We start from the raw sequence: 24,733 nt of genomic DNA, 5'->3' as shown, positions 1-24,733 counted from the left end.
AGGTTGGGTCATTTGAAAAAAAATATTGTGTTTGTGTGTATGTGTTACCTCTTTTCTGGCATAAGCACTGACCTTATCAGGACCAATAGTCCTCATAATTAAGTTAAGGTTAGGCTTAGGCATTAACTGATTAAGGTTTAGTCTTTGTTCAGGTTGTCTTTTTGTATTATTTGTTATCATTAAACAGCACTTTATCAGATGGAGGGGAATAATGACAATCAGCTACATACAGTATATGGTTCACAAAAATCAGCATCAATTATCAGCCACCAGCTGCCCTGATTTCTAAAATTATGCATCAGCCATAGAAAAAAAACATATTAGTCAACAAATGAATGGAAGTCAATGCCTTGCACCTACATCCTGTACCTGTTTAAGCATGTGTGCTATTAATACTGTGTCCAGGGGCAATATGAGGCAGTATCAGATAGTTAACATCTTTTAGGATTGGTTTTATTTGCATCACACCAGTAGTGAACGCACACAAACCGCGAGCAGTGGGCAGCACTTTTCGTGGTTGGGTACCTTGATTGTCAAATTCCTAATGTTAATCACAAACAAGATGGAGATTTTGCTAACTGGTTTAATTCTGAGTCACACACAGATAGCATGCTACACTTGTCCCAAACAGACCAGTGCTAAGCCATTAGGCCGCTTTAGCCACACATCCAATCTTAAAGACAGCCTCCAGTTCTACTCTGTCGTACTATCTGTCTCTCCCAAACTGCATGAGTCATGCTGTTTTGATTGCAGGGGCTGTGTCTGTGTTTTACATGGATGCAAGAGCCGCCTCGTCATCATTATGAAAGATCCATTTATCTGTATCCGTCTTTTTAAGCTCTGCAGGAGGAGGTATAATTGGTTTCCGCCTGGTGCCATGACTCTTTTACCCTCCTTAAACGAATGTGTAGAAGTTAAGTTTTAGCAAGTTTCAGGAAGCAACTTTATATACCGCCTCCAAACCAAGTACTTCCACAAACTAGATTCATGTCCATTGCCTTGACACTGAAACTGTGGGGTGGTCCATGGAAAAAAAGGACAAAACAGCAGTCACACAAATAAACAAAGAAGTGAATATACGTATGGTGATAACAACACATACTGTTGCTACAGTTATTAGCATCCAGTTACATAATATTATTGTTTGTGGGTACCACAATGCTGCAGATTAGTAAATTGATTAAGTGCTGGTGTCTTGCTTTAGAGAAAATGTACAGTAACCAGATTTATTTGAGCCTTTTCCTCTGTGGGCGAATAATCCCAACCTCTGGAGACAAAAGCACCCTCCTATCTTAAGCCTGTAGTACCCAATAATGTAGCAGAAACAGCTTGTGAACTTAATACTGACATTTCATCACCTTTTAAGTTGATCTGGTGATGTTACAGACCAACAGCATTCATTTTCCTTAAGCTCTGTTTTTTCAGCTGCTTCCAAGGTAAAAATATGTCCTTTTCTCTGTACACCAGTGCTGAACAGCTGGGTTTTCGACCTTTAAGACCAAAAGTGTCTGTCTCCTGTGGCTGACAACAACACTGTGAGGGGGGTCAGACTGAACCAAAAGAGTAAAACTGTGGGTCAGACTCCTAAACTATGAGCTGAAATCTCTCTACAAAGCTCAGAAAAGCACAAGGGCAGCTTCAGATTCAAGTGAAATTATTATTATGATGTTGATTCATTTCAAATCATCATATTGATTGAAAAAAATGCTGTAATGTAATGAAACGCTTGATTTAATTTGAGTTAATTGAATAAAGCACTGCTACTACTGTAACGAAGAGAACCATCAACTGACATGATTAATTTGTTTTGCTTTGAGATTAGGTGTAAATGAACATCTTTTAAGTTGATTATATTATTATTATTGTCAATATATCTAATGACTTATACCATAGACTATATAAATATAATTACAACCTTTCCCACATTATCAAACTTCCATACTTGTGTCAAACTGACTGATCAAGATTATATATAATTAAACTTCTTCTACAATAGAATTCAATTAAATAACCTTTTAGTGCTAACTCTCTGCAACTCAAAGTGCATATGGTTTGTCCCAAATGTTGTTGTTATATGTGGAAGCAAATTCCAGATTATGAAATACTGCACAACAAGAGTTTCTCAACACATGAATGTATACACTTCCATTTGACTCTGACATGTGGAAGCTTGATCATAAACTTGATCCTAGTCCTGAGTGTATGTGGACACAGATATCACACTGGTCTGAGCTTAGGCTCAGACTTTGACACCATCTCAAAAGCTTTTAGGATGCAAGTGAGATGACGATGTCCCTTCATCTATCAGACTCTAGCAGGAGGAGGCATGAAAGGTACGACCGCTCCATCTGCAACTTCCTAATTTGAGAGGTGCGGTGCACACTCATCAGGCCCCCCATGCGATTACGCTCACCTCTAATAGTGCATTGATTAAATCTTGCACAACCAGCACCAGGCTGGCCCTAAACAGCAGCATCTGTGGCTGTTGTGCAGAGCAGGCGGGCTTATTATAACACAGCACAGTTTCACTCATTTTCAGCTCAACTTTGAGTTCATTCGTGACAGTGGGATCATATTGTGTTGAATATTTTTAAAATGAGGGTGTTTACACTAACGATTGTAAGTTAATTGTTATTACTGTAAATGAAGAGCTGTTAGTTTTTGTTTTTCCAATTTAGAGTTGTTTTGATGATGTTTTTTGGCAGTGGAGCACAACACACCAGTCTGATTATTACCTTCCCCAAAGTGGTTGTGTTTGTGTCTGCATTAGTTTGACTTTAAGCAGCATAACTCAAAAATTGAATAAGCGACTTCTGTGGAGTGTAGATGTTGATGTAGGTTATTGCCCAAGGAGAACAAAATATTCCATTTTAGTGGTGATCTGGATCAGGATAAATGTGCTTTATCATGTTCATGAGGGGTAAAGTAAAAACATACAGTATATTAACTCTTGTTTATGAATAAAAAATGTTAAGTCTTCACATTTTACTTCCATTTTTTTTTTGTCCTGGCTTTTAATGATATATTGCTATACACTTTTACTGGTGCATTCTAGCCATCAACACCCCGGGGTCCATCACATGGCCACAAACAACCATCCACTCTCACACCTAAGGTCAATTTAGAGTGCACAATTTGCATGTTTTTACTGTGGGAGGAAACCTGAAAACCCAGAGAAAACACACACACACACACACACACGAGGAGAACATGCAAACTTCAAGCAGAAAGGCCCTTGTTCTGACTTGGTTGCAAACCAAGGTCTTCTTGTTGCAAAGGTAAGAGTGCTAACCACTATCAGAGGAAACCAGACTGCACCAAACTTATGTGCCCACAGGCTTTAACAAAAGACCCATCATCCCATTGCAGATAGTGGTCAAAAACAAAATGGGGCATCCTCACTATCATGGTAATAAATCTGTCTCAATGATGGATTGACCTGATGACAGTTTAGGACTATAGAGATTTTTAGAGGAACTGTGGCCAAGAAAGAAGATGCACCTGGTCAGCATTAATATTTGACTTCAGGAGTTCACAGTGAAGTACAACTGGGTGTGCTAATTGGGTCTAATGTGAGCCAAGAAAAACATTTCCCACATCATTACCCCACCAGCAGTCTGTACATTTGACAGCAGGAAGGTTAGAAGTGTTAATGTCCATTTCTCCCATTAGCACATGGCTACATGAGGACAGTGTTGCACCTCTCTTGTCCACTTTCCAGTGCTGAGGTTCATGTGCGCAGTGTCATTCAGTTCCTATTAAGTGACAAGACCGGAGGCTGATGTGGTGTTCGGCTGCTGGAGCCCGTTCACTGAAAGGTCTGACAACTGTGTTTCAGTCTGCCCTCTTTTGCATGTCACTGTCACAATGTTTCACTTGCATACTTGTTAACTTGAATGAGCCTTGCCGCTCTGCCTGACATCCTGTGTCAGCATGGCATGTCATGCCCTCAAGACAACAACTGCTTATCACACCAATCTCAGGAAATTCTAGACATTGTAGAGCAAGACTGGCAGCTATTTACTGAGAGGGTGAAACCCAGTGATCACATTCAAGATCGTTTAAATCACACGCTTTGAACGACACTCTTGCAGAGGGCAGTGGATAAAGCAGAAGAGTGTGGGGGAGTAACAATGCATGGTTGTTTGAATAGAAACACCAGTTTGAGCTGAATTTCTAGTGTGGTTGACCATTTGACTGGTTTTGCTGATGAATTTCAAGGTCAGGTGTGTGAGGCCACTGGGTAAATTAATGAGGAAACCTATCAGCCACAGAATGAGAATGCTTGGTCAATTGATTTCTGGAACTGTGTTGAATAGATTTTGATTCCCATGTGGAATAGATTGTAGGGAAGCAGAGCAATAACACTGTATGTCAAAGGCTCATTGTCCTACATGGTGGCTCCCATGTGTGTTCCCTCCATGTCTGCCACACATCCTGACCTTGTATGAGCTACTACTTGTCCAACAGATACTCTCAATGATTTTTGCCTCTCATGCACTTTGGTGCCTCTCTCTAATCCCGAAGTTAAATACTCTCAGTCCTCCCGTGCTTGTGTCAGCAATCACCTTCCCTTACTTTCCTGCTATGATTGGTCCCTTTCTCGACTGCCATCTGGTCTTCCTTTATTAAACTAGATCTATGTAGGATTTGTATTGAGGATCCACTCCCGCTACCATCTGTTCACGGAAAACCAGCCTTGCAAGATTAGGGCCACCGACCCGGAGTCCTCAGAATCTGGAGGTCTTGCGAAGTCTCGCAAGAAACACATTGTATCACGGCACTAGACACACACACTCTAGCCAGGTACCGGCTATAAGATCAAGGAAGTGATAGCTCTATTTTAGCTTTTCCTCATGGCAGAGCTGGTGGAAAAGAAGCAAAGAAAACTCTTGAAGGAAGTGAGGAAAAGGATGACGACTGTCTCACCGAGCGAGGAGCTACACACGAGGAAAGATCAGACCAGGTTTTTTCGAATGCTGAGAACTGAAAAACACAGAGGCATGCAAAACGGATACTGATTGACATGGACATGGATCGACACCTATGTTTGCCAGCTCTGTTGAAAACAAACACACATAGCGAGGAGAGAGGAAGGAAGGGGGGAGCGTCAGCAGTGAGTTTTTATGACAGAGAGAATGAAGTGTTAGACCGTAGATGGATGGATGTTTACAGTGGTGTCATAAAAAATATGTACTCCAAAACTGTAGGGGAAGCTCCCGAGAGAAAAAGTCAAAAATGTGACCAGACTTGCATCATTTAACCATCGTAGCCGAACCAACACTGGGGCACATTGCATGAAGAAACATTGTTTCTTCATGTAATTCTTTCTCTACCATCTTTATGGCACATATATGTTAGTTATGGAGGTCTACTTACATATATTAACTTGTTTTCATGATGAAAATCCTCCTAGACGCTTAAGGAGCCGATCAAAATATCTCTTACTGACGCTCTCGTCAGCCACGCTGTTTCAGACCAAAACCACACCCCCAGAACGTGGACTGTGTTGTGATTGGCCAGCCAACGAGAGCTTTCCCACTGTCCTGTGATTGGCCAGGTACCTGGAAGTGACGTAATAGATAGGCCAGCTCTCAGATACACTGCTCCCCCTCTGGCACGGTGGATGCTCTGCATCTCAGCAGCTACAACGAGAGCAGTTCTTCTTCTTCTGCGCTTGAATGTACGCAACCGGTAGTGCCCACACCAGGAGGCGCTACGGTGGTGAGAGGAGTGGTGAGGATTTCTGATGACGACATCAACATACGGAAGTGCCAATCCGCTTTGCAGAGCCCAGGAAAACAATACAACACTATTTTCTCAGCAGTGGCTGAACTGTTTGTTCTGAAACTTTAGGGTTTCATAAACGAGGTAATGACGCAGATACACACACAAACGCATTGTTAATTGGAGCTTCCGGTCTATGTCGCCTTTAAAACTTGTATCATTTATTTTCAGGCCAGTGCATACACACAAAAAAAAAAGACCAGACACAGGAAGGATAACAGGTGATCCTGAGCTGGCACTTCACTGTAGTGCTAGGGGTTATTAAGATTTATAACCCAAGCTTAACATGGATGCTGAATGGAGGCAGACAGTGTTTTTGCGGTGCTTCCATGTACAACGTGGCCTTGGCTTCAGGCCATGCAAACATCTCAGGTAATGAGCTCTGTCAGCAATGATGTGAGAAAAAAATGGGTCATAATCAACCAGACACGCTAGTTGCCTTTCACTGCATTTCAGTCAGTTCTTGTTAGGGAGAGCCAGCAGACAGTATTCTGTAATTAAAAGGCTCACCTGAAATTAATTTGGCCCTCGGAAATTGAAATCCTGGCATTGTGCCTGCATCACATGCTTTCACATCTGTATAGTATATTCAGCTGAAAATATCATTTATATGTTGACTTTAAAACTTTAAAATGTTGTAAACAGGTGATTACATTTTGCCACGAGCATCATGATTTCATCTCTAGGCAGATCAATTGAATCTGACTGCTGGCTGGAATCTGGTCCTGTCACAATGTGAACATGAGTCTCTGTGCTCTTCTGTATCTGGTTGCACCAGGGGAGACGGTTACTTTCCAATCAACACACAGGAAGCAGGAGTCTCCTGTGGCCACCCTGTTTTAGTAAAAGAGGGACACTAAATAAATTAGGATAAATATTTACAAATGATTTGCATGGGGGAAGCAGAGCAGTGGATTTTCATAGATTCAGAGGTATATAACAGTTTAAGGTAAAGCAAAAACATGACAACACAATAAGTTGGGTTTTTTGCTGTGCCTGCTTTTTCCTCCTGCAGACACAAAGTTGCACACACACACACATTCACAGCACGGTGCTTGGTGCTGATGAATACAGTAACACCTGCTCAGTGAATGATCTAATTGCTCTCAGCAGATCCCTATTTCCTCACTATTATGCTGTTTAGCAGCACCGGTTAACAGGTAAGAAATGTTGCCGCAGAGATCTGTCCCCTACCTCTCACCTCCAACAATTCACGGCATCCAGTGCCAGTAGGAAACAGGAGGGGTAACTGTGGTAACCACAGCAGAAAACACGCATCCCTTTTTCTGTTCTGTCACTAACCATGGTGAACATGAATGAGTGACTTGAGGCGCACACTTTTCTGTCGCTAAAACATCACTTAAGCAAAAAATTTAGCATAATTCATCACGCAAAACTCTTAATCTAATATTAACTATGATACATAACCTTTATGTTGTGATAATTAATATAGTTTATGACCAAAATAATCTTTGGTTGCAGCCCTAGTTACATTAATTAAATAATAAGAAAATAATCTCTCATCAATCATTTTGTCATCAGATTAATTGTGAAAATAAGAGTTTGGTTAACCCTTTTTAAAAAGAAATGCTTGGGACAGACCTTTATGAGTGCAGGAAGTATGGCACCAACTGTAAAAAAAGTTTGTTTTGAGCTGTACTTGCTATTGTCATGGGGCCCATGTTTTGTATTGAACAATGATAACACTGACGACTCGCTCCAGCTTGACGGGCACTGCACCCGTATATTAAAGCATGGAAATTGATGTTAACTTTGCAAGGACGTTTCTTCCTTTCTTGATTACCCTAGAAGAGAGTCAAGCTTATTCATGCAAAATAGAAACCTTATTAGGAACTGTGTTACTGTGTTACACACAGTCTCTCTCTCTCTCTCTCACTCAGTCTCCCTGTTTGTGTGTACCAATCTGTATTTGCTAAATCATCATTGATAATGTGATCTTTAATCAGTTGTAGCTGGAAACGTTCATGTTGATATTATCTCTTGTGGCTGTTGAGATACACACAAAGTGAAAAACAAACGTGCTTTACCATTTAAGCTTGCTTCTTTATTAACATGAAAACACTATGATTCATTTTGAATTCCAGGTCATTGTTTGTTTGTTTGTTTTGAATAACTTGAAAATGCCCAGTTGACATGACAAACAGCTTTTCGTGGTCCAGAAATGAGTTCTCCTCGGCTATATGTATAGCACTCTGGATGTTAAGTGACCGCCATGTTAGTAGCCTAAGACACGGCAAAAATGAATGGGACCAGTGCTGGATTCAGCCTGTCAGAGTTCACTTTAAATCCATGGTCCACCTATTTATTGCAGAACTTGACAGACTGAATATATCTGACCTTTTTTAATTCCCTGGACAAGGTTAGAAACAGACAGTATAAGAATAGTCAACTGTTCTATCTAGATTTTACCATTTTACTATTGTATATGCTTTACTTTTATATTTTTTTTGATTTTATGTTTTATACCTTTTATGTTGCTGTGCCTTTAACTCTGTAAATCACTTTAAATGTGCTCTAGATATAAAGTTGACTTGACTAACTTCTCTTCATCTTATGTGGCTTTGTGACAAACATCCAACTTTGGAGTCTACCGGCTAAAGATGGCATTGATGTCACTGGAAGAGTAAGAGTTGTGTTATCACAACGTTAACATTAGCAACAGGCAGTGGAATGTAATATAATTGCTGTGTTCATGTTGTTGTTAGTCCATTATTTAAAGAGAGTTAACCACAAAACCCATTGGGTTCCCATCACTCCGTCTTCTTCTTCATCGCTACGTTTCACAGCAGTGATTCACCTTCACTGTCTCTCTGGATCTCTCTGTTTTGGCATACCAGGGCACAACATCTATCCACCATCTTCACTTTTATGATGAAAACAGCCGACGAAGAGACAAGTTTGGTGACATATTGTCTGATTTATGTGTTGTCTAATACAGTGATTCTCAAACGTTTTATAGCAAGGACCACCTGGTGTAAATAGACCCAGCAAAGTCAGCTACAGACTTTTTACAGGAGGCAGATTTATTCCCAAAAAATAAGATAAGATTTGCTCTCTCATCATCCTCCTGTAACTATGAAGTGTATGCAGGAATTACAACCCATAGGTAAACTTTTAAAGCATTATAATTATTTATATATTATTATTAAAGTGTGAAGCACAGACTTTACAAGCGATACAAAACAACACGCTAATTTGTTTTCTGTCGTCGTGTGTAACCTACTGTCTGGACTTGCCTTGGTTGTAGTTGTCGTAGTTGATTTGAAAAAAAAACTGGTGCACTCAAAACTTACCTATGGGTCGTATTCAGGGATTGGCCAAAACGACCCATAGTTACATTTCAGTTGGAGGACAGGTTGTACTCAAGGGAACTGAAAACCCATTTCATAAGAACTGAACTGCATCGATACAGGTTTAATAGACTGTAATGTAACTTTCTAAGTAAGAATGGACTTCAGTGATTAGAATCACAGTGGTCATGCGTGGTCCTGGCATGTCTCCATGCAGCCGCATCAACAATCACACTTTTATGAATGACTCACTGTGTCTATAATAACAAGTGACAGAAGTGAGTTGTGATGTGGTTTGCTCTCCCGTGCAGGTCCATCCCGAACCTCACCAAAATAGCCGCGCAGAGACAGGCTCTTACGTGAACAGAAAAATCGCTGGGCCTGTCAAAGACAGTCTGGGAATAATATGCTGCAGCTCTGCGCTAACATTCCCCGGTAACTCTGACATTTGGAAAGTTGACATGTTTCACTTTCTACCCAAAGTGAGAGCACAATTGTGACTCAAAGACTGATGACACATTGTCTTTTTCCTGTTACATTTTCTTTACATAATATAATAATATATATATTTAGGTATATTCTGGACAGCATGTTATCTAAAATATCTATATGAATCTGACATGGGACCTTTGACAATGTTAACCATAAAAGTAAAAAAAAAAGAAGATGATTAGAAGAAGAATTAGAATGTTCAGTTTGATGGGTACAATTCAATTTTTTTTTTTTTACAATTCAAAGTAAAGTAATTTAAAGTAAAATAAAGCCTTGTTTCATTCCCAGTCTGCAAGGAAACCTTTTTCCTTGAACTTTGTATGTGGTGAGACGGTATAAACACTCAGACGCTCATTCTCAAGTGTGACTGTCATTTCACACAAAGGCCCAGCAAGTTCAAGAATAATGCTGAACAAGGGTCAGTTAAAAAGTCTTCACGGTCATCAAAAATCAGCTTTCAATGCAGCTTTAGCAAATCCCAAAAAAGTTACATACTCTTGCTATAAGAGCTATATATACTTTTGTTGCTTTTTACACCCAGGTTGACATAATGACAGCACTTGAAAAACATATGAATCAAGGATATGTGGGATCCTCCTATGTTTTGACATCAAAATTCAGAACAGTAAAATGCCAGTGGTCATAAAAATGCCAAACACTCTTCTACTGAAACCCATGGGAAATCCAATGTGAACATGTACACAATCACTTTTAGTTGATGACTGTCCTCTGAGAAAAAACAGTGCACATTTCATTAGTGTTGATGATACAGTATGTAAACAGAATGAACCTCTGCAGCATTCCTGTTCCAACGATATGCTTTATGAAGTGTTCACAGGTCATGTGTTCAGAGCAAAGGATTTGGTTGTGAGTAATTATCCCAGCCTTATGTAAATATCTCATATCCATATTGTAATTATACCATCAATCAGAGCCAAGCTGGGATCAGAGTGATAGAATATGCGCTGTCAAAGCTCTCTCTTCTCTCCTCCTCCTCCTCCTCAATCTGTCTTTCAATCTATCCCTCCCACTCACTTTCCATGAAACTATGCACTCTCATTCATTCTCTCTATACCACTCACACTAATATTGTCAGAAATTGACGATAATTTAATATTAAGACTCAGATCCAAGTGACTTATTACCCAACAGGCCCTTACTTACTATACTTATTGTTGCTATTTTGATTGCTACCACTGAGATTCAGTCAATGAAATAAGTCTGTTTATCTACCAATCTATCTTCTAATAAATAAATAAATAACTTTGTCAAAGGTTTGTTGGACTTTCTTTGGAGTACTTAATTTTCACATTATAGGGTAGACACCAGAGGTGGAAAGAAATGAATTACCTTTACTCACATTACTGTAATTGAGTAGCTTGTTTGTGTACTTTTTGAAGTCATTTTTAAATTTCTTCTACTTGCATGCGTTTTTTTGGAAATACTGTACTTCACTCTGTTGTACATCACATCTTTTACTGAGTAAAACAATGCAAATGTGAATTAAGAAAACAATAAATAAATCATGCACTGGAAACTTTGAATGATGAGAAGTGAATTAATTAAGGTCCCTGAGTGTGTGAGAAAGTTAAAACATTTGTGACCTTTGACCCATTTGACTGATACATTATGTGTTTGCATATTTTATTTTGGCAGCACTTTAAATTGCAAAGATTTGATTTAATTAAAAACAATTAATGTGAGATTTGTGTCCCATTGTCCTTTTTGCACAACACAGGAAATAACCCCAACCTTGTTAAAAAAGTAACCAACTTTTATCCAGAGTTAATTTTAAACATGCTACTTCTTTACTTTAACTTGAGTACATTTTTAGACCACAACTTTTACTTGGACTTAAGTAAAATGTTTCCACCTCTGGTAGACACAACGTGCAATATGATAGCATACACACATACAGATCCCTTGTGAATTTTCATGAATTTGAGGCATGATTTTAACCAAATCTCTGCATCATTTGTATACATCCAAATCAGACTTTAATCTATTTGGATTTATAGTATTCAACCATTAACACAGAATACTCACACAAGTTCCCTTTGCAAAATATCCAACATTTTTGTCAAGTATGAAAAGGTTTGAAGAAAAATGTTGAAGATTGAAAATGTGTTAATACTGATGCTGATCACTGCAATTATATGGAGACGCTAGGTTTAAATATACAGTGAGGAAGATTATTTTTTTCATTGATGGCATTAAAGGCGACATAGAATGCTTGTATCACACATATATGTTAGTTATGGAGGTCTACTTACATATATTAACTTGTTTTCATGGTTAAAAACCTCCTAATCGCTGCAAACGAGCCGATCAAAATATCTCCTCACTGACGCTCTCGTCAGCCGCGCTGTTTCAGACCAAAACCACACCCCCAGAACGTGGACTGTGTTGTGATTGGCCAGCCATAGAGAGCTTTCCGATTGTCCTGTGATTGGCCAGGTACCTGGAAGTGACGTAATAGATAGGCCAGCTCTCAGATACACAGTTCCCCCTCTGGCACGGTGGATGCTCTGCATCTCAGCAGCTACAACGAGAGTAGTTCTTCTTCTTCTGCGGTTGAATGTACGCAACCGGATGTGCCCGGACTAGTGCCGCACCAGGAGGCGCTACGGTGGTGAGGATTTCTGATGACGACATCAAACTACGGAAGTGCCGATCCGCTTCGCAGAGCCCAGGAAAACAATACAACACTATTTTCTCAGCAGTGGCTGAACTGTTTGTTCTGAAACTTTAGGGTTTCATAAACGAGGTAATGACGCAGATACACACACACAAACGCAGCGTTAATTGGAGCTTCCGGTCTATGTGGCCTATAAATAAATAAAGCTTAAAAACTATTTAAAAATTTGCTGTCAGGCTGGAGGCAGGTACTCTGCCAACTGACAAACTCACGCACACAGTGGACACAGCATTTGAATGGACAGTAAGTCATTCATTTAAATTAATAAAGAAACTGTGTTTTTATTCAGTATGTATGTGTGGTTTAGTGAGAGTCAGAATGTCAAAACAGAATCAACCCTGTCATAAGGACAGCGGAGGCAGAAGACCTCAGGCTGTTGTGGTCACTCTGGACATGAAGTGGGAATCCGGGAATTAATAAATTGCTTGATCTGATCTGTGTGTTTGTGAATGGCCCTCATCCAGGACACAAGGGATAGGGCAAGATGGAGGCAGATGATCAGTTGTGGTGACACCTAAAGGGAGAAGCCGAAAGATCGAGAAGAATATATTTATCATTCTGTGATCCGAGTCTGTTTCTGAACTGAGATGCAGCTGACTCATTCTGTTTTAATGTGATGACTTGTAGTTTAATGTTTTTTAGCAACACGGACAGCGCTGTATGTTGTGTTTGTTTTGCACCTCCCAAGCATTTAGTCCACTTTCTTAGCTTGCTTGCTTTTTGTAGTTATAGATTGAACTTTGAACATGTTATTTGTTGTAATCCACAATGAAAAAAGAAAAAACAAGAAATAGGTCACGCCCCCCACCCCGCCCTACAATTCTTCTTCTTTGTCCCATCAAAGGACTTAACTTGAAGGACAAACAACTCAACAGTTGAGAAACCCAAAAAAGTTTTTTTTTGTCCATTACATTCAACCCTTTTCTGCTTTTTATAATATTTGAAATATTTAACTTTCTTGCTGAAAGAAAATGAGTGGAGACACCCAGTGCACAATTTGCCACGCACTGATCAAAGGGAGAAGACATTCCTGACCACAGAAGCCTCGGCAACCCAGATCAAAGGCAGATGAGGAGGAAATAACATCTTCCTTGTCTGGAGTTCGAGAGCCCAGTCATCGTCCTTCTGTCCGGCAGGCTCCACACTGAGAGACCAACGCTGTTGCAAGTTGCACCTTTCATTCCTTATTCCTAACCATGTCATTGCAGTGATATCATCAATTACGGAGCTACCTTTGATCATAATAAAAGGAATGCTTATTTAGTTTAACCATTTTTTTTGACAATCTGACTATTGGATTTAGCTAAATACGTAAGATAGGGAGTAACATAAAAATAATCTTTTTTACCTATATGTGATTTTTTTTCAACAGCAACGTATCCCAGCTGAACTTAACATACTCGATATACAAAACAAGTAGTCATGCCGCGTAGGAGTTCTCGTCTGCTCAGCTTAGGCTATTACAACTCAGATGAAGCGTTGGACCAAAGCAACAAGGCAAAAATAACCTACCGTGAAAAACCTGTCAAGGTTTTCAAAAGGAAGCCAAGAACCCTCAGGGCTCGCCCCTTCAGCACCATTTATAGCAATACTCCCTCTCCCAGCCAAGAGCAAGTCATCACTGAAGGTCAATCCGTTGAACTGACTCAGGCTTCAGTCAGCAAATGGACAATGAGGACGTTTGGTCTGTCTCTCATAATCACAGGACTCATAAACATGTTCCTCTTTAATACCGTGTTTACCTTTCCCAATTGTCCCATGTGCCACGGACATAACATGCCACCAGTGGAAAATCCGGCAGATGTGCTTGCTGTTGTAGAAGCGAGGATGCAGCATCTTTTTGCAGAGATGCAGCAGGAGAACGAACACCTTCTTTCCCAGATGAAGAGAATGGAGTTTGAGATGTGTAAAGATACACGTCCCATGGCTGACAAAATGCCTGATTTTGCCCTGGAGAGTCAAGGTGCCAGAGTGATGACTGACAGGAGTTCAAAGACATATCATTCAGAGACATTGTTTGGTTTCCCCATTTGGAACACACGTAATGGCCCATACACTGTTATTCAAGGAGAACCAGTGCTGCTCCCGGGGAAATGTTGGGCCTTTAACGGCTCCCAAGGAACTCTTGTCATCTCTCTCTCCCACCCAGTGCAGATAACTCATGTGACACTGGACCACCTGCCCCGCTTCCTCTCCCCCACTGGCCGCATCCACTCTGCACCCAAAGACTTTGAAGTTTATGGAATAAAAAGTGACTCAGTGGAGAAAACACTGCTAGGGATATTCACCTATGATGAGAACGGAGTTTCGACGCAGACGTATAAGCTTCCTGACCCCACAGATGACTTTTATAAACTTGTGGAGCTGCGTGTCCTCAGTAACTGGGGACATGTCCAATATACGTGTCTTTACCGTTTCCGTGTACATGGAGAGATTGACACAAGCACATTTCCACTGAATGAAAGCAGCTCATATTACTTTTAACTTGAAGCTCCCACCGCATGTTTTCCTCACCTTATTGATTTTAAGGGACTCAAAATCACTTTAACTTGCCATGTATCCAAATCAATTCCTAACTTGTGTGTTCATTAAATTGTTGTTGAACAATATTACTACTTGTAGCCGGTTAGCTCATTTCCCTGCTGGTATGTATGGGAGTTGTTGTCCCCAGGTGCAGCAAGCTCTGAGTGTACATTTTATAAAATTACAAAATGTGCATTTCCACAGAAAATGCAGCTGGGAATGCTCACAGCATTGCCTTCTGACCTGTACCTGATTGGCCTTACCCAGACATTGGTGTGAGCAAAATTGGAGTGAGACAGAGCAAGAAATTAAACAATGAAAGTGAGTTGCAGTTGAGAGAAAACATCTACAACTGGATGAATTCCACAACTAGCAAGTGGAAGTTGTTAGTGCTAATCTGCATTAACAACTTTGTGAATATAAATGCTTCTTTTGGAAAGCATTTGGAAATGTACAGATTTGTTCTGTGGTGACTATGCATTTGGTAAATGTAAAAGTCTTGGGGTGGAGTGGCTCAGTGGTTAAGACCCTACCTTGTGTACCAAAGACATCATGGTCGCAAGTTCGATTCCACCCCTGGCTAATTGTACTTGATCAATCGTAAGTCGCTTTGGATGAAAGTGTCTGCTAAATGACATGTAATGTAATGTCTGTATTTATATAGCGCATATATGTTCAGTGCATTTTGTATCACTCATCTTTCATATGCATTCACACGCTGCCGGCACAGCCATCAGGAGCAACATGGACTTAAGTGACTTGCCTAAGGACTCATCAACATGTAGACTATCAGAGCAGGGAATCAAACCCACAACATTCAAGTTGAAAGTCGACTGTCTTTCACTGAGATACCGTCACCCCATTCTTGATATGTTTGGAGGAAATTTCAGGTTATTCAGGCTTTTATTGTTGTGGTGTAATGTGAAACCATCAATAACACACATTTCAGTTACATACGCCACAAGGGAGAAATCAATAGTTGTTATTCTGTAATCTTAATTTCTTATTTTTGGTCACCTGCTATAAACACTGCAGCCCCTCCAGCTCCCCAGTCACAATTATCTGGCACCACTGCTGACTGTAACACATGCACTTAAAGTTTTATTAATATTGAATGTAAAACAAGCCATAATTTCATGCTAATCACACTCATACTGTCGTGAAGAGTGCCATATAACTGCATGTTTGTATGAGGAAGGGAGAGATTCTGTTTGTGTGGAGCACACACAGTGAGGCTGCCGAGTCATCCGGGGCTGAGGCATCAATATGCTCACAAGTAACCGCAACAGGAACAGTTCCCACCACTCTGTCCCATATGAGATGAATATAGTATCAGTTCCACAGATGCGAAAAAGCCCTTTAACACTAGTGACATTTTGACAAGACACTCAATTCCATTTCTCTCCTTCGGCTGCCGGATCTGTGCATGTCAGCCCACCGTCATCCTGCCATTTCTTTTCTGACGCACACAGCCTTCATTAATGTTAATGACTTCCTCTTCACTTCTACTACATTGACTTACAGAATGTCTTTCTGTGGAAAAGGTCAACCATGTTCTTGGATTGTTTGAAAGTCAGTCAGTTACGATACTCTTAAATGTCTAAATCCACATCTTTACAAATTGAGCTGAAAACCGAGACATTTGCAGATGCGTGTGGTTTGTGTAGTCGGTACCAATTCAAACTGAGGCTACAGCAAGTTCCCACTGATTTTGAGTGCTATATCCTGCTTTCAAAGCTATCAAACCACCAAAGAGAACTTGAACCCACCAACTCTGATGACTTTTTAATCATCTCTCCTTCAATGCTTCTTCCTCACCTTAGTTCTTCTGCTCCAGAACAGAAAAGTGAACAAAGAGAGATGGGTACATTTTTTTATCTTATTTTCCTCTCAAGAATAAAACAAACTTGAAGCTGGAAAATCAATTAATTCCGCAGAAAAGAGTTTGCATTTTGTCTCTAACTTTCAAGTGTGCAAAAACCAAAACAAGGACTTTACGGAGGGGATGCCCCATTTATTGCCTTCACATTCAACAAATTGACTTTGAAATGAAACCACAAAATTTCAGAAATGCCACAGCCTCAGCCGATGTTTTAATGCCCCCACAATTTTAAATGGTTGTGCTGACGTCTGCTCATTCAATATTTATCCAAGCCTTTTTCAAACATGAAGAGAAGAATAGCAAGCGAAAACACAACAAGGTAACATGCCGTGTCTTCTGAACTGCTGAGTTTGACTTGTTTTTGAAGGAACGAGCAAACAAAAGTGTGCTCTGAAGCGTTTTCAGGTGAGCTTTTTTCCCCACCAGTGCTTCTGCTGCCTTGCAGCCTTCTATGGAATTCATTTTTCACATGCAAGACAGTTTTGCAGGAGCCATTTTACACCCTCTTTTCTATTTATTCAGTTTGCTTCATGATTTAAGGGCAACACACACAAGTGCAACCACATTATGTGAAGAAGGAGAGAGCTTAGCAGGGAGTGAGTGAAGATATTGGACAACCTGGCAGTTCTGGAAATCTGTGTGTGTCACTTGCAGTGACAGTAAGGCAGTGTTGTTTTCGGCAGCAGTTTTAGATTTAGTCTTAGTCTTTTGGACTAAAATTCTTATTAGTTTTAGTCAAATTTTAGTCATTTCTATATGTGATAGTTTTAGTCCAGTTCTAGTCGATGAAAACTCAAAAAGCAAAAAGGTTTTAGTCTAGTTTTAGTCAGTTTCAATTAAAAAAAAAGAACAGAAAAAAAGTATAATCTTTTAACAAATTAATTTAGGTCAGTAAGTATTGGAGATCGCTGTTTGGCAGAAACCTTTTATCTCCATATTTCAACTTTTCAACTTTTTTTCAACTTGAATTAATGCCATACTTCATCATACAAGAGTGTCACATAAATTGTGAAAATTACAGATCTATCACAAATGCCATGAGTAATGCAAAGTTATTACCACCACCAGCCCTCTACAAAGAGACAATTACTATGGTTACACAGAACCTAAAGCAATCAGATCAGACCTACCTCAGCATGGATGGGTGGACTTCACATGCCACAACATTTTGATAATGTAACCTCACTAACCAATACATATGCAAATGTAGAAACCCCATGCCCACATTGCCCATTTTTCCTTTCCTACACACATAAGTGGCTAACACAGTCATCAATATTTCTTTCTTTAGAACGTTAACAGAAGATCAATAAAGAAATTATGGCAAATAAGAAGTTTATCTGGAGGTTGAAAGCCAACGTCACTCAATTCACATTCTATGGGAGCAGCAAACCACTCCAGTTATTAAACCAGTTATGCATTTATAAAGAAATGACTAACCAAATTATTTGAAGTTTGAAGTTTTTTTTACACATCACATAGTTTGCCTGTTTAAATTGACATTAAGCCTTCTTTGCACCAGTTGATGATCTCCTTTCAATATAAAGTGTAGTCAGACATGTGCAGTATTTAATTTAAATTTTAAGGGCTAAATATTAGGACAGCAACATGCAAAGGCTGATTTTCTCTCTCTCACACACACACTCATCGATAGTAATTGGATAGTAATTCCTTAAACTGTTTCCTCATCAGAGATTTCCTTCTAAAACCTGGCAAATGTGCCATTTTAATTGCATCCCACTGAGGTATAACCTGAATGGGAATAAGGGATTTCACTGTGATTTGTTGAATGCATGTTACAGCCATTCTACCCCTCTCTTAGCCCGACCTCCAAGTTCTGGCATGGAAATACAAATCAACAGCCAAGTCTTCCAAGTTGTGCATTTAGCAGGTGTTTTACAACATCTCCCTGCATGATTGTAGCAGTCAGATTTGATAATGATGAGCATTTACCATCATCTCCCATGGCCATGAAGAAGACGGGAGATTTGTCTCCTCCCTTTATCTGTTTTGTCACATCAATGTACAGCCTTGTGTTGACTGAACTGGAAACAGTGTTGGATCTGACTATATGGTACAACATGTGGGGGTTTCTAGGGAACAGGGTACATTGTCATGACAGATCAGGCCAAAAGGGACCTGCTTCAGCTCACTTTTTTTATTTTTTTTTATTTTGAGACACGTTGCCTGAAGACTGAAAGGAAATTCACATCTGGTTCACTTGCGATTGGAGGACGTCTTGGTTCCTTCACAATAATTCTGGCAGCTTTGCACACACATGGAAATGTGTGGGTTAATACAACATGAGCCACAAAAGCAGACACAAGTCTGTCAGGGTGGAATCATGGTGAAAAGTGACCTACTGGCAAATGACAATGAGATAAGTAGTGGAGCAACTGACTGAACTGAAAAAAAGAGGGAGATAGATTTATATTAAACTTTTTTCCTGTCGCTGGCAGTGGAGCCAGGCAGTGTTACCTAAAACCCATGAGTGTTGAATATGGACAGGTCAAAGAACAGTTCTCCAACTTTTCCTGCTATTTAAAAATAAAATATCCCAGTTTGGGTGCTGACATCTTGTACTGCTGGTTTTATTTACAACCAGAGCCTGTGCAGTAAATGATCAGTTCTGTCTGCACATCAGCTTGGCCAGTCAATTGTAACTGTCAATCATGATGATACACACCCTTTTATACAATATTTATTCACTTAAAAAAGCAAAGTCCATACACTACAAAACATTTTGCCAACTGCATGAGATTTTGTATATTTTATATATTATGAGAAGATTTTAGCATATTAACTTTAATATAGTGACTTGGAAGCTATGCCCACTGTCAAGCAATGAAGTGATGTGTGAGTGAATCAAAATACACTGAAATACCGTTTCAAGTTGAACTTTTGTCTCATGCACTCAAATCCATTTATCCTGACTTCTTGAAGGAGCAGCTGCTGCCATCAAACAAAGGAAAAAGTATACCTTTGTGCTGACCATCAATAACACAAACATTCCCATCATGCTATGTTTGAAAAGATTTACCATCGTATCACAGAGCCATTTTCCTATGTGCATGTTATTACAGGTGAAACATTTTGAGATCAGAACTTTTTTTAATTTCACATCCGATTTATCCAACATCAGAGGAACGTGGCATTTAAATCATTGATAGATCTATCTATCCATCATCAACCATCTGATATTGGGTCACGGGGATAGCAACCAGATTTCCCCTTTCCCTAGCCATATTGTCCAACTCACAAAATCCCCAGGTGTTCCCAGACCAGTGAGGAGATATAACCTCTCTACTCCCTGGTCTGCCTTGAGGTTTCCTCCCAGTTGGGTGGACTAGGAACACCTCTTTAGAGAGGAGCCCCAGTGGCATCCTGAACCCAAACCACCTTAATTGGCTTCTTTCCATGCAAAGGAGCAGCGGCTCAACTTGGAGTCTCTCCCAGATGACTGAGATTCTCACCCTCTGAGTCTCTAAGACCCCAGCCTCCCTTCTGAGAAAACCCATCTTTTTATTTTGGTCATGATCATATAGGTGAAGTTAGGATTTGAAAATCGACTAGTAGATCATGAGCTTTGCCTTCTGGCTCAGTTGCCGTTTTTGTTACAACTGTACGGCACAGCGAACGCAATATCACTCCCACTGCTCTGATTCTCCGGGCTAATCTCACGCTCCATTGTTCCTTCACTTGTGAACAAGACCCCAAGATACTAAAACTCCTTCACTTGGGGTAAAGACTCAAGTGAAGGAGTTTAAGTATCACTGTCATAGATGTATACTCAAAACGCACTTATCAGCTGACCATAAAAGAAGTCACAGCAAGCACATATTTTATCAGTCCTCTCTGCTGCTCCACCATGACAGTGAAGACACATTATACAAACTAGAAACCATTTTCCCATATACACGCAGAAAACACTGTAGGTGTACACACCACAAACCCATATGGAACATTTTCTGACAGCACAGCCAAGAGCTTCAGGACATTTAGCTTGGCATGCTCAACATAAAAGCACTCAAATGGTGCAAACACACATACATGCATAAAGCCGCTGTGTTTACAGTGGTGATGAGCCTGAAGATATTCCTGTTAACATGACATGAACATATGACGCACTAAACCCACACACAGCAAATCACACACAAAACACAGCTGCTAAGAAGACACTTCAACATACTAAGCCTCCATATGTCAGATCACATGTTATTAGATGAGACAGCATCCTCAAGTATTTCCTGGAGTGCATTTGGTGGATTCAGACCAGACACACACACCGACACACACCCCAATGGTCACATAAGAGCAGGCACGCATGCATGGTCACAAGATTAATGTGGATGTCAGGCCACACACACACACACACACACACACACAGAGGTTAAGTTCTGACTATAATGAGATGAGCAATCAGTTGTGTGACCAGAGGATTGTCTGCCAGCAGGAGAGGGGAGGAGTCTGTGCCAAGAATGTGCACCTTTTTCTCTTCCTTCTCTTCCTTTTCTTAATTTTCCTCCTCTTACTTCCCCTCTTTCAGTATCTCTCACTTATTTAGATGAAGGAGTAAAGGAGTATGGAACATTGTTTCCCCCCAGGGCAGAGACGAGCTTCTGCCCAGCTATCACGCCTCCTCTCCATTTTGCCCTCCTTCCTTCAATGTTACATCTGGGGGAGAGGAGCTTATGGCCACTCCTCTCCCTATCTGTATGCAGAAGAGACAGATGAAGGGAATTGTCTGCTCAGTGCACATTTGACTGACAGCAGCAAATACATGAGGCGCTCATGTCCAAACTCTTCTGGGCTAACATGATGTGTGGTTTCAATTTTGAGCCAGACAAGCAGAAAATACCCACAATATGATATTGTGGTTAAAAAGTCACATTCAAACAGTGAAAGCGATTCAAAACCTCTACAGCTGGATAATCACGAGAATGAAAAAAACCCTCTGTGAATAAATGAGGTTAGTGACACCTGCTCTCCTACATAGATGCTTCAGTGTCATGTTTTTAAAATATATTTCACAAATTCCCCACTAAAGTAGCAGCTGCAGCTAAATGCTCATATTGCCTGAATTTCATTAGATGCTGTATTTATGGTGTATGGGTCTTCACTTTGGCACAGGCTGTCAGTTGGTCATTTTCATTATATTGTCATGATGTTCCCTCTCAGTCATCTCATTCACCTCAGCTCTCAGTGTTTCCATCAGCCCCTCCTTTTCCTCACCTGCCTGTCAGCCACTCCCTGCTCATTAGTCCAACTCTCCTCACCTGTTGTGCTCAGTTGCCTCTGATCAACCCGGCATATGTACTCGCCTCTCAGTTCACTCAGTGCCAGATTGTTCTATGTCGCCAGTACTAGTCTCTCCAGCATTATTCAGAATGATTCCCCGGTACTGACCTTGCCTGTCCCCAACCTGCCTGCTCTGTATCTGACCCAGTGATCTACTCAGCCACAACAACGGATTCTGCCTGCTCCCTGCCTGTCTTCTGCCTGCTCGTTCTAGTGGCGGAACAGCCCTGAACTGGACACGTCATCTCCCTTGTGTGGGCTAGTCGTCTTGGGCTCAAGGAGTTCCCTCTGCATTCCACGGTACGGAGCTCTGACTATGGCTATGAACTATCAGCCTGTGCATCACACACGCCAGGGACACGGAGGGCTGCAACCCTCCAACTGTTCATCACCAACTGCTCTATCCTCTTCACTATGCAGCCCCATACCTTTGCATTGGAGGACATCAGAGTGGCATTCGCCATCAATCAGCTCAATCAACTGCGCTCGACTGCGGGAGATGGCCAAGTGGGAGCGACACACACCAGCCTGCGCCTCCTTCCACACCTTCGCCGCTGAGCTCCACAAGGTGTTTGGGGTGGCATCCCTGGGCCCCGACGTCATGGGCCAGGGGTCCCACTCCATGATGGCTTACACCATAGACTTTCACACACAGAGTGGAACCAGGTGGCCCAGAGTGGCGCTTTTCTGATGGGGCTTGCTGACTATATGAAGGATGAGATGGTTTCACCCAACCTGACCACTCTTGACTAGGCAGCGAGAGAGATGGCAGGGGCGAGTGGAACGCCGCCCATCTACTCGTCTTCCAGCCACACCCAGGCCGCCGTCTTCCAACCGCCAAGAGACTCCAAGCCCATGCAGGTGGGCCGTGCCAGTCTCACCCTGGAAGAAAGAGAGAGACTCTGCATGGCAAAACTCTGCCTTTACTGTGGTTATGCCGGCCACTTTGTCTCCAGGTTACCAGTAAAAGGTCGGTCTGTGAGGGAGGAGGTCCTGGTGAGCCATACCGTTAAACCCTCCTCCAATCTGCACCCACTGTGCCAAGCACGGCTGTGTTGCCCTAGGGTTCCCAGACCCTAGCCATCCTCATAGACTCTTGTTCAGACATTAACATCATCAGCTAGGTGTCATCGAGTTCTCCTGCCTGATCCGGTGCCTGCCAACGCCCTGGATGGCTGACCACTGGGGACAGTCATGCATCAGATGGTGCCCATCCCAGACTGGCAACCATCACAAAACCGCCGCCACTCCCAGGCCCAAGAGTACCAACCTGGACAGAGGGTCTGGAGGGTCTGGCTCTCCACCCACAATTCCTCTGAGAGTGGAGTCCAAGAAGCTGGCTCCTCGTATAGATCATCAATAGCACATATTGGACCACATCCTCATCAGAGAGTTCCATCAATGCCACCTGGACCAGCCGGCCAGACCCGGTCATACCCCCAAACCATGGGCTACTCCGGCCCAGCCACTCGATGCTGATGACATCGGCCCCGAGGGTTCCTCCCCTTCCGAGGACGACGCATTCTCTGCAGCCAAAGATTAAGGGATGGATGTGGAGGTCTCTGACAAGTATTAGACTACGCACTATTGTGTGTCAGCCTGTGCATCACACACCTGTCTGTTTCCCCGTCTATCTACAGCAGACATGCTCCGTCCTACTCAGACAACCAGAGATCTCCAGTGAGCCCAGCTTCCCCTCACAGGGTTTTCATTGAACTATCGCTGAACATTGTGTTAAATAAAGCTCCCTATACTGCATTTGGGTCCTTCCCTGAATCATTACAGACATTTAGTTTTGTAAAGAATTGCAGAAGAGATCACACACCCATCATTACTTAGTTGATAATTATCATTTGCAGGTTTTAATTTCTGCAACTTTACTGGGTTGATTAAATCTGGAAAACCTCCTCCACTGTACAAAAGGTAGAGTGAGCACTATAGCTGGTTAACATAAAGGTGCACTCAAACATATGCAGTGGCACTACAACTTCAGCAGAAATGCTGCTCAGACACTTTGAATCAGGTGACTTCACACATGGCCAAACTGCAGTGTGTTTCCATTGCTTTGAATTGCTCACACTGTATGTTGTATAAGATAAAGCAAGCAACAGGCAATGAAATCATGTGATGCAAATAGAACAGGCACAAGCCAGTAAAATCATATTAATTACAAAACTGTATTGCCACACAATAATAGAAACGCTTGAAACTCCCGAAAAGGCTATAACCCAAGCCTTTTAGGGCTGATCCTGCCACTCTGAGCTGAGCTCATGATGAAATGACACACATGCACTTAATTTCTGCACGTATAAATGACACTGCCTGCAATCAGTGATAAAACATGTTAGTTTTATCAGTGAGAGAGAGAGAGAGGGACAGAGTGTATGGTGTGAGGGAATGTGGGAATTTTTGAGTTTGAATGAGGAAAAACTAAGAAAAGGGAAGGACAGAGAATGAAAAAAAAGGTACAGCAATTTATTAATTTATCATATCAGTCTTCCACAATGCCCCTCAATCCCCCCTGCATGTATTTCTAATTCCCACAGATCAAGAAGAAAGAAAGAAAGAAAAAAAAAAAAAAAACGGTTGTGTGTGTGTGTGTGGGGGGGGGGGGTTAACAGAATGATAGAAAACCTCAGGACAATGGGAATGAAAGCGGGAGAAAGAGATATGAGAAACATATAAAGGAGAGAAGAGGAATAAGAAAAATGAAATGCAGCCTACAGAGAGAAAGATGGAAAT

The 24,733-nt window shown here is 41.3% G+C and overlaps 2 protein-coding genes across 3 annotated transcripts in view; one reads left to right on the top strand and one right to left on the bottom strand.

Moving 5' to 3' along the window:
* The window catches only part of il1rapl2 (interleukin 1 receptor accessory protein-like 2), a 395,763-nt gene that overhangs the window by 342,503 nt on the left and 28,527 nt on the right, over nucleotides 1-24,733 (bottom strand). The gene's annotated exons all lie outside the window — the stretch shown is intronic.
* LOC131472342 (SUN domain-containing protein 3-like) lies at nucleotides 13,212-14,964 on the top strand. Its single transcript, XM_058649408.1, has one exon. The coding sequence runs from the start codon at nucleotides 13,711-13,713 to the stop codon at nucleotides 14,770-14,772; it is 1,062 nt and encodes a 353-aa protein (XP_058505391.1). The 5' UTR covers nucleotides 13,212-13,710; the 3' UTR covers nucleotides 14,773-14,964.

The sequence above is a fragment of the Solea solea genome, chromosome 14, assembly GCF_958295425.1.
Source record: "Solea solea chromosome 14, fSolSol10.1, whole genome shotgun sequence".
NCBI lineage: Eukaryota > Metazoa > Chordata > Actinopteri > Pleuronectiformes > Soleidae > Solea > Solea solea.
The sequence above is the reverse complement of the archived record's forward strand: the minus strand, read 5'-3'. Positions and strand labels throughout refer to the sequence as shown.

Bases quoted from the DNA above. Each gene is read 5' to 3' on its own strand.
- LOC131472342 (XM_058649408.1), top strand. From the start codon at position 13,711: ATGCCGCGTAGGAGTTCTCGTCTGCTCAGCTTAGGCTATTACAACTCA.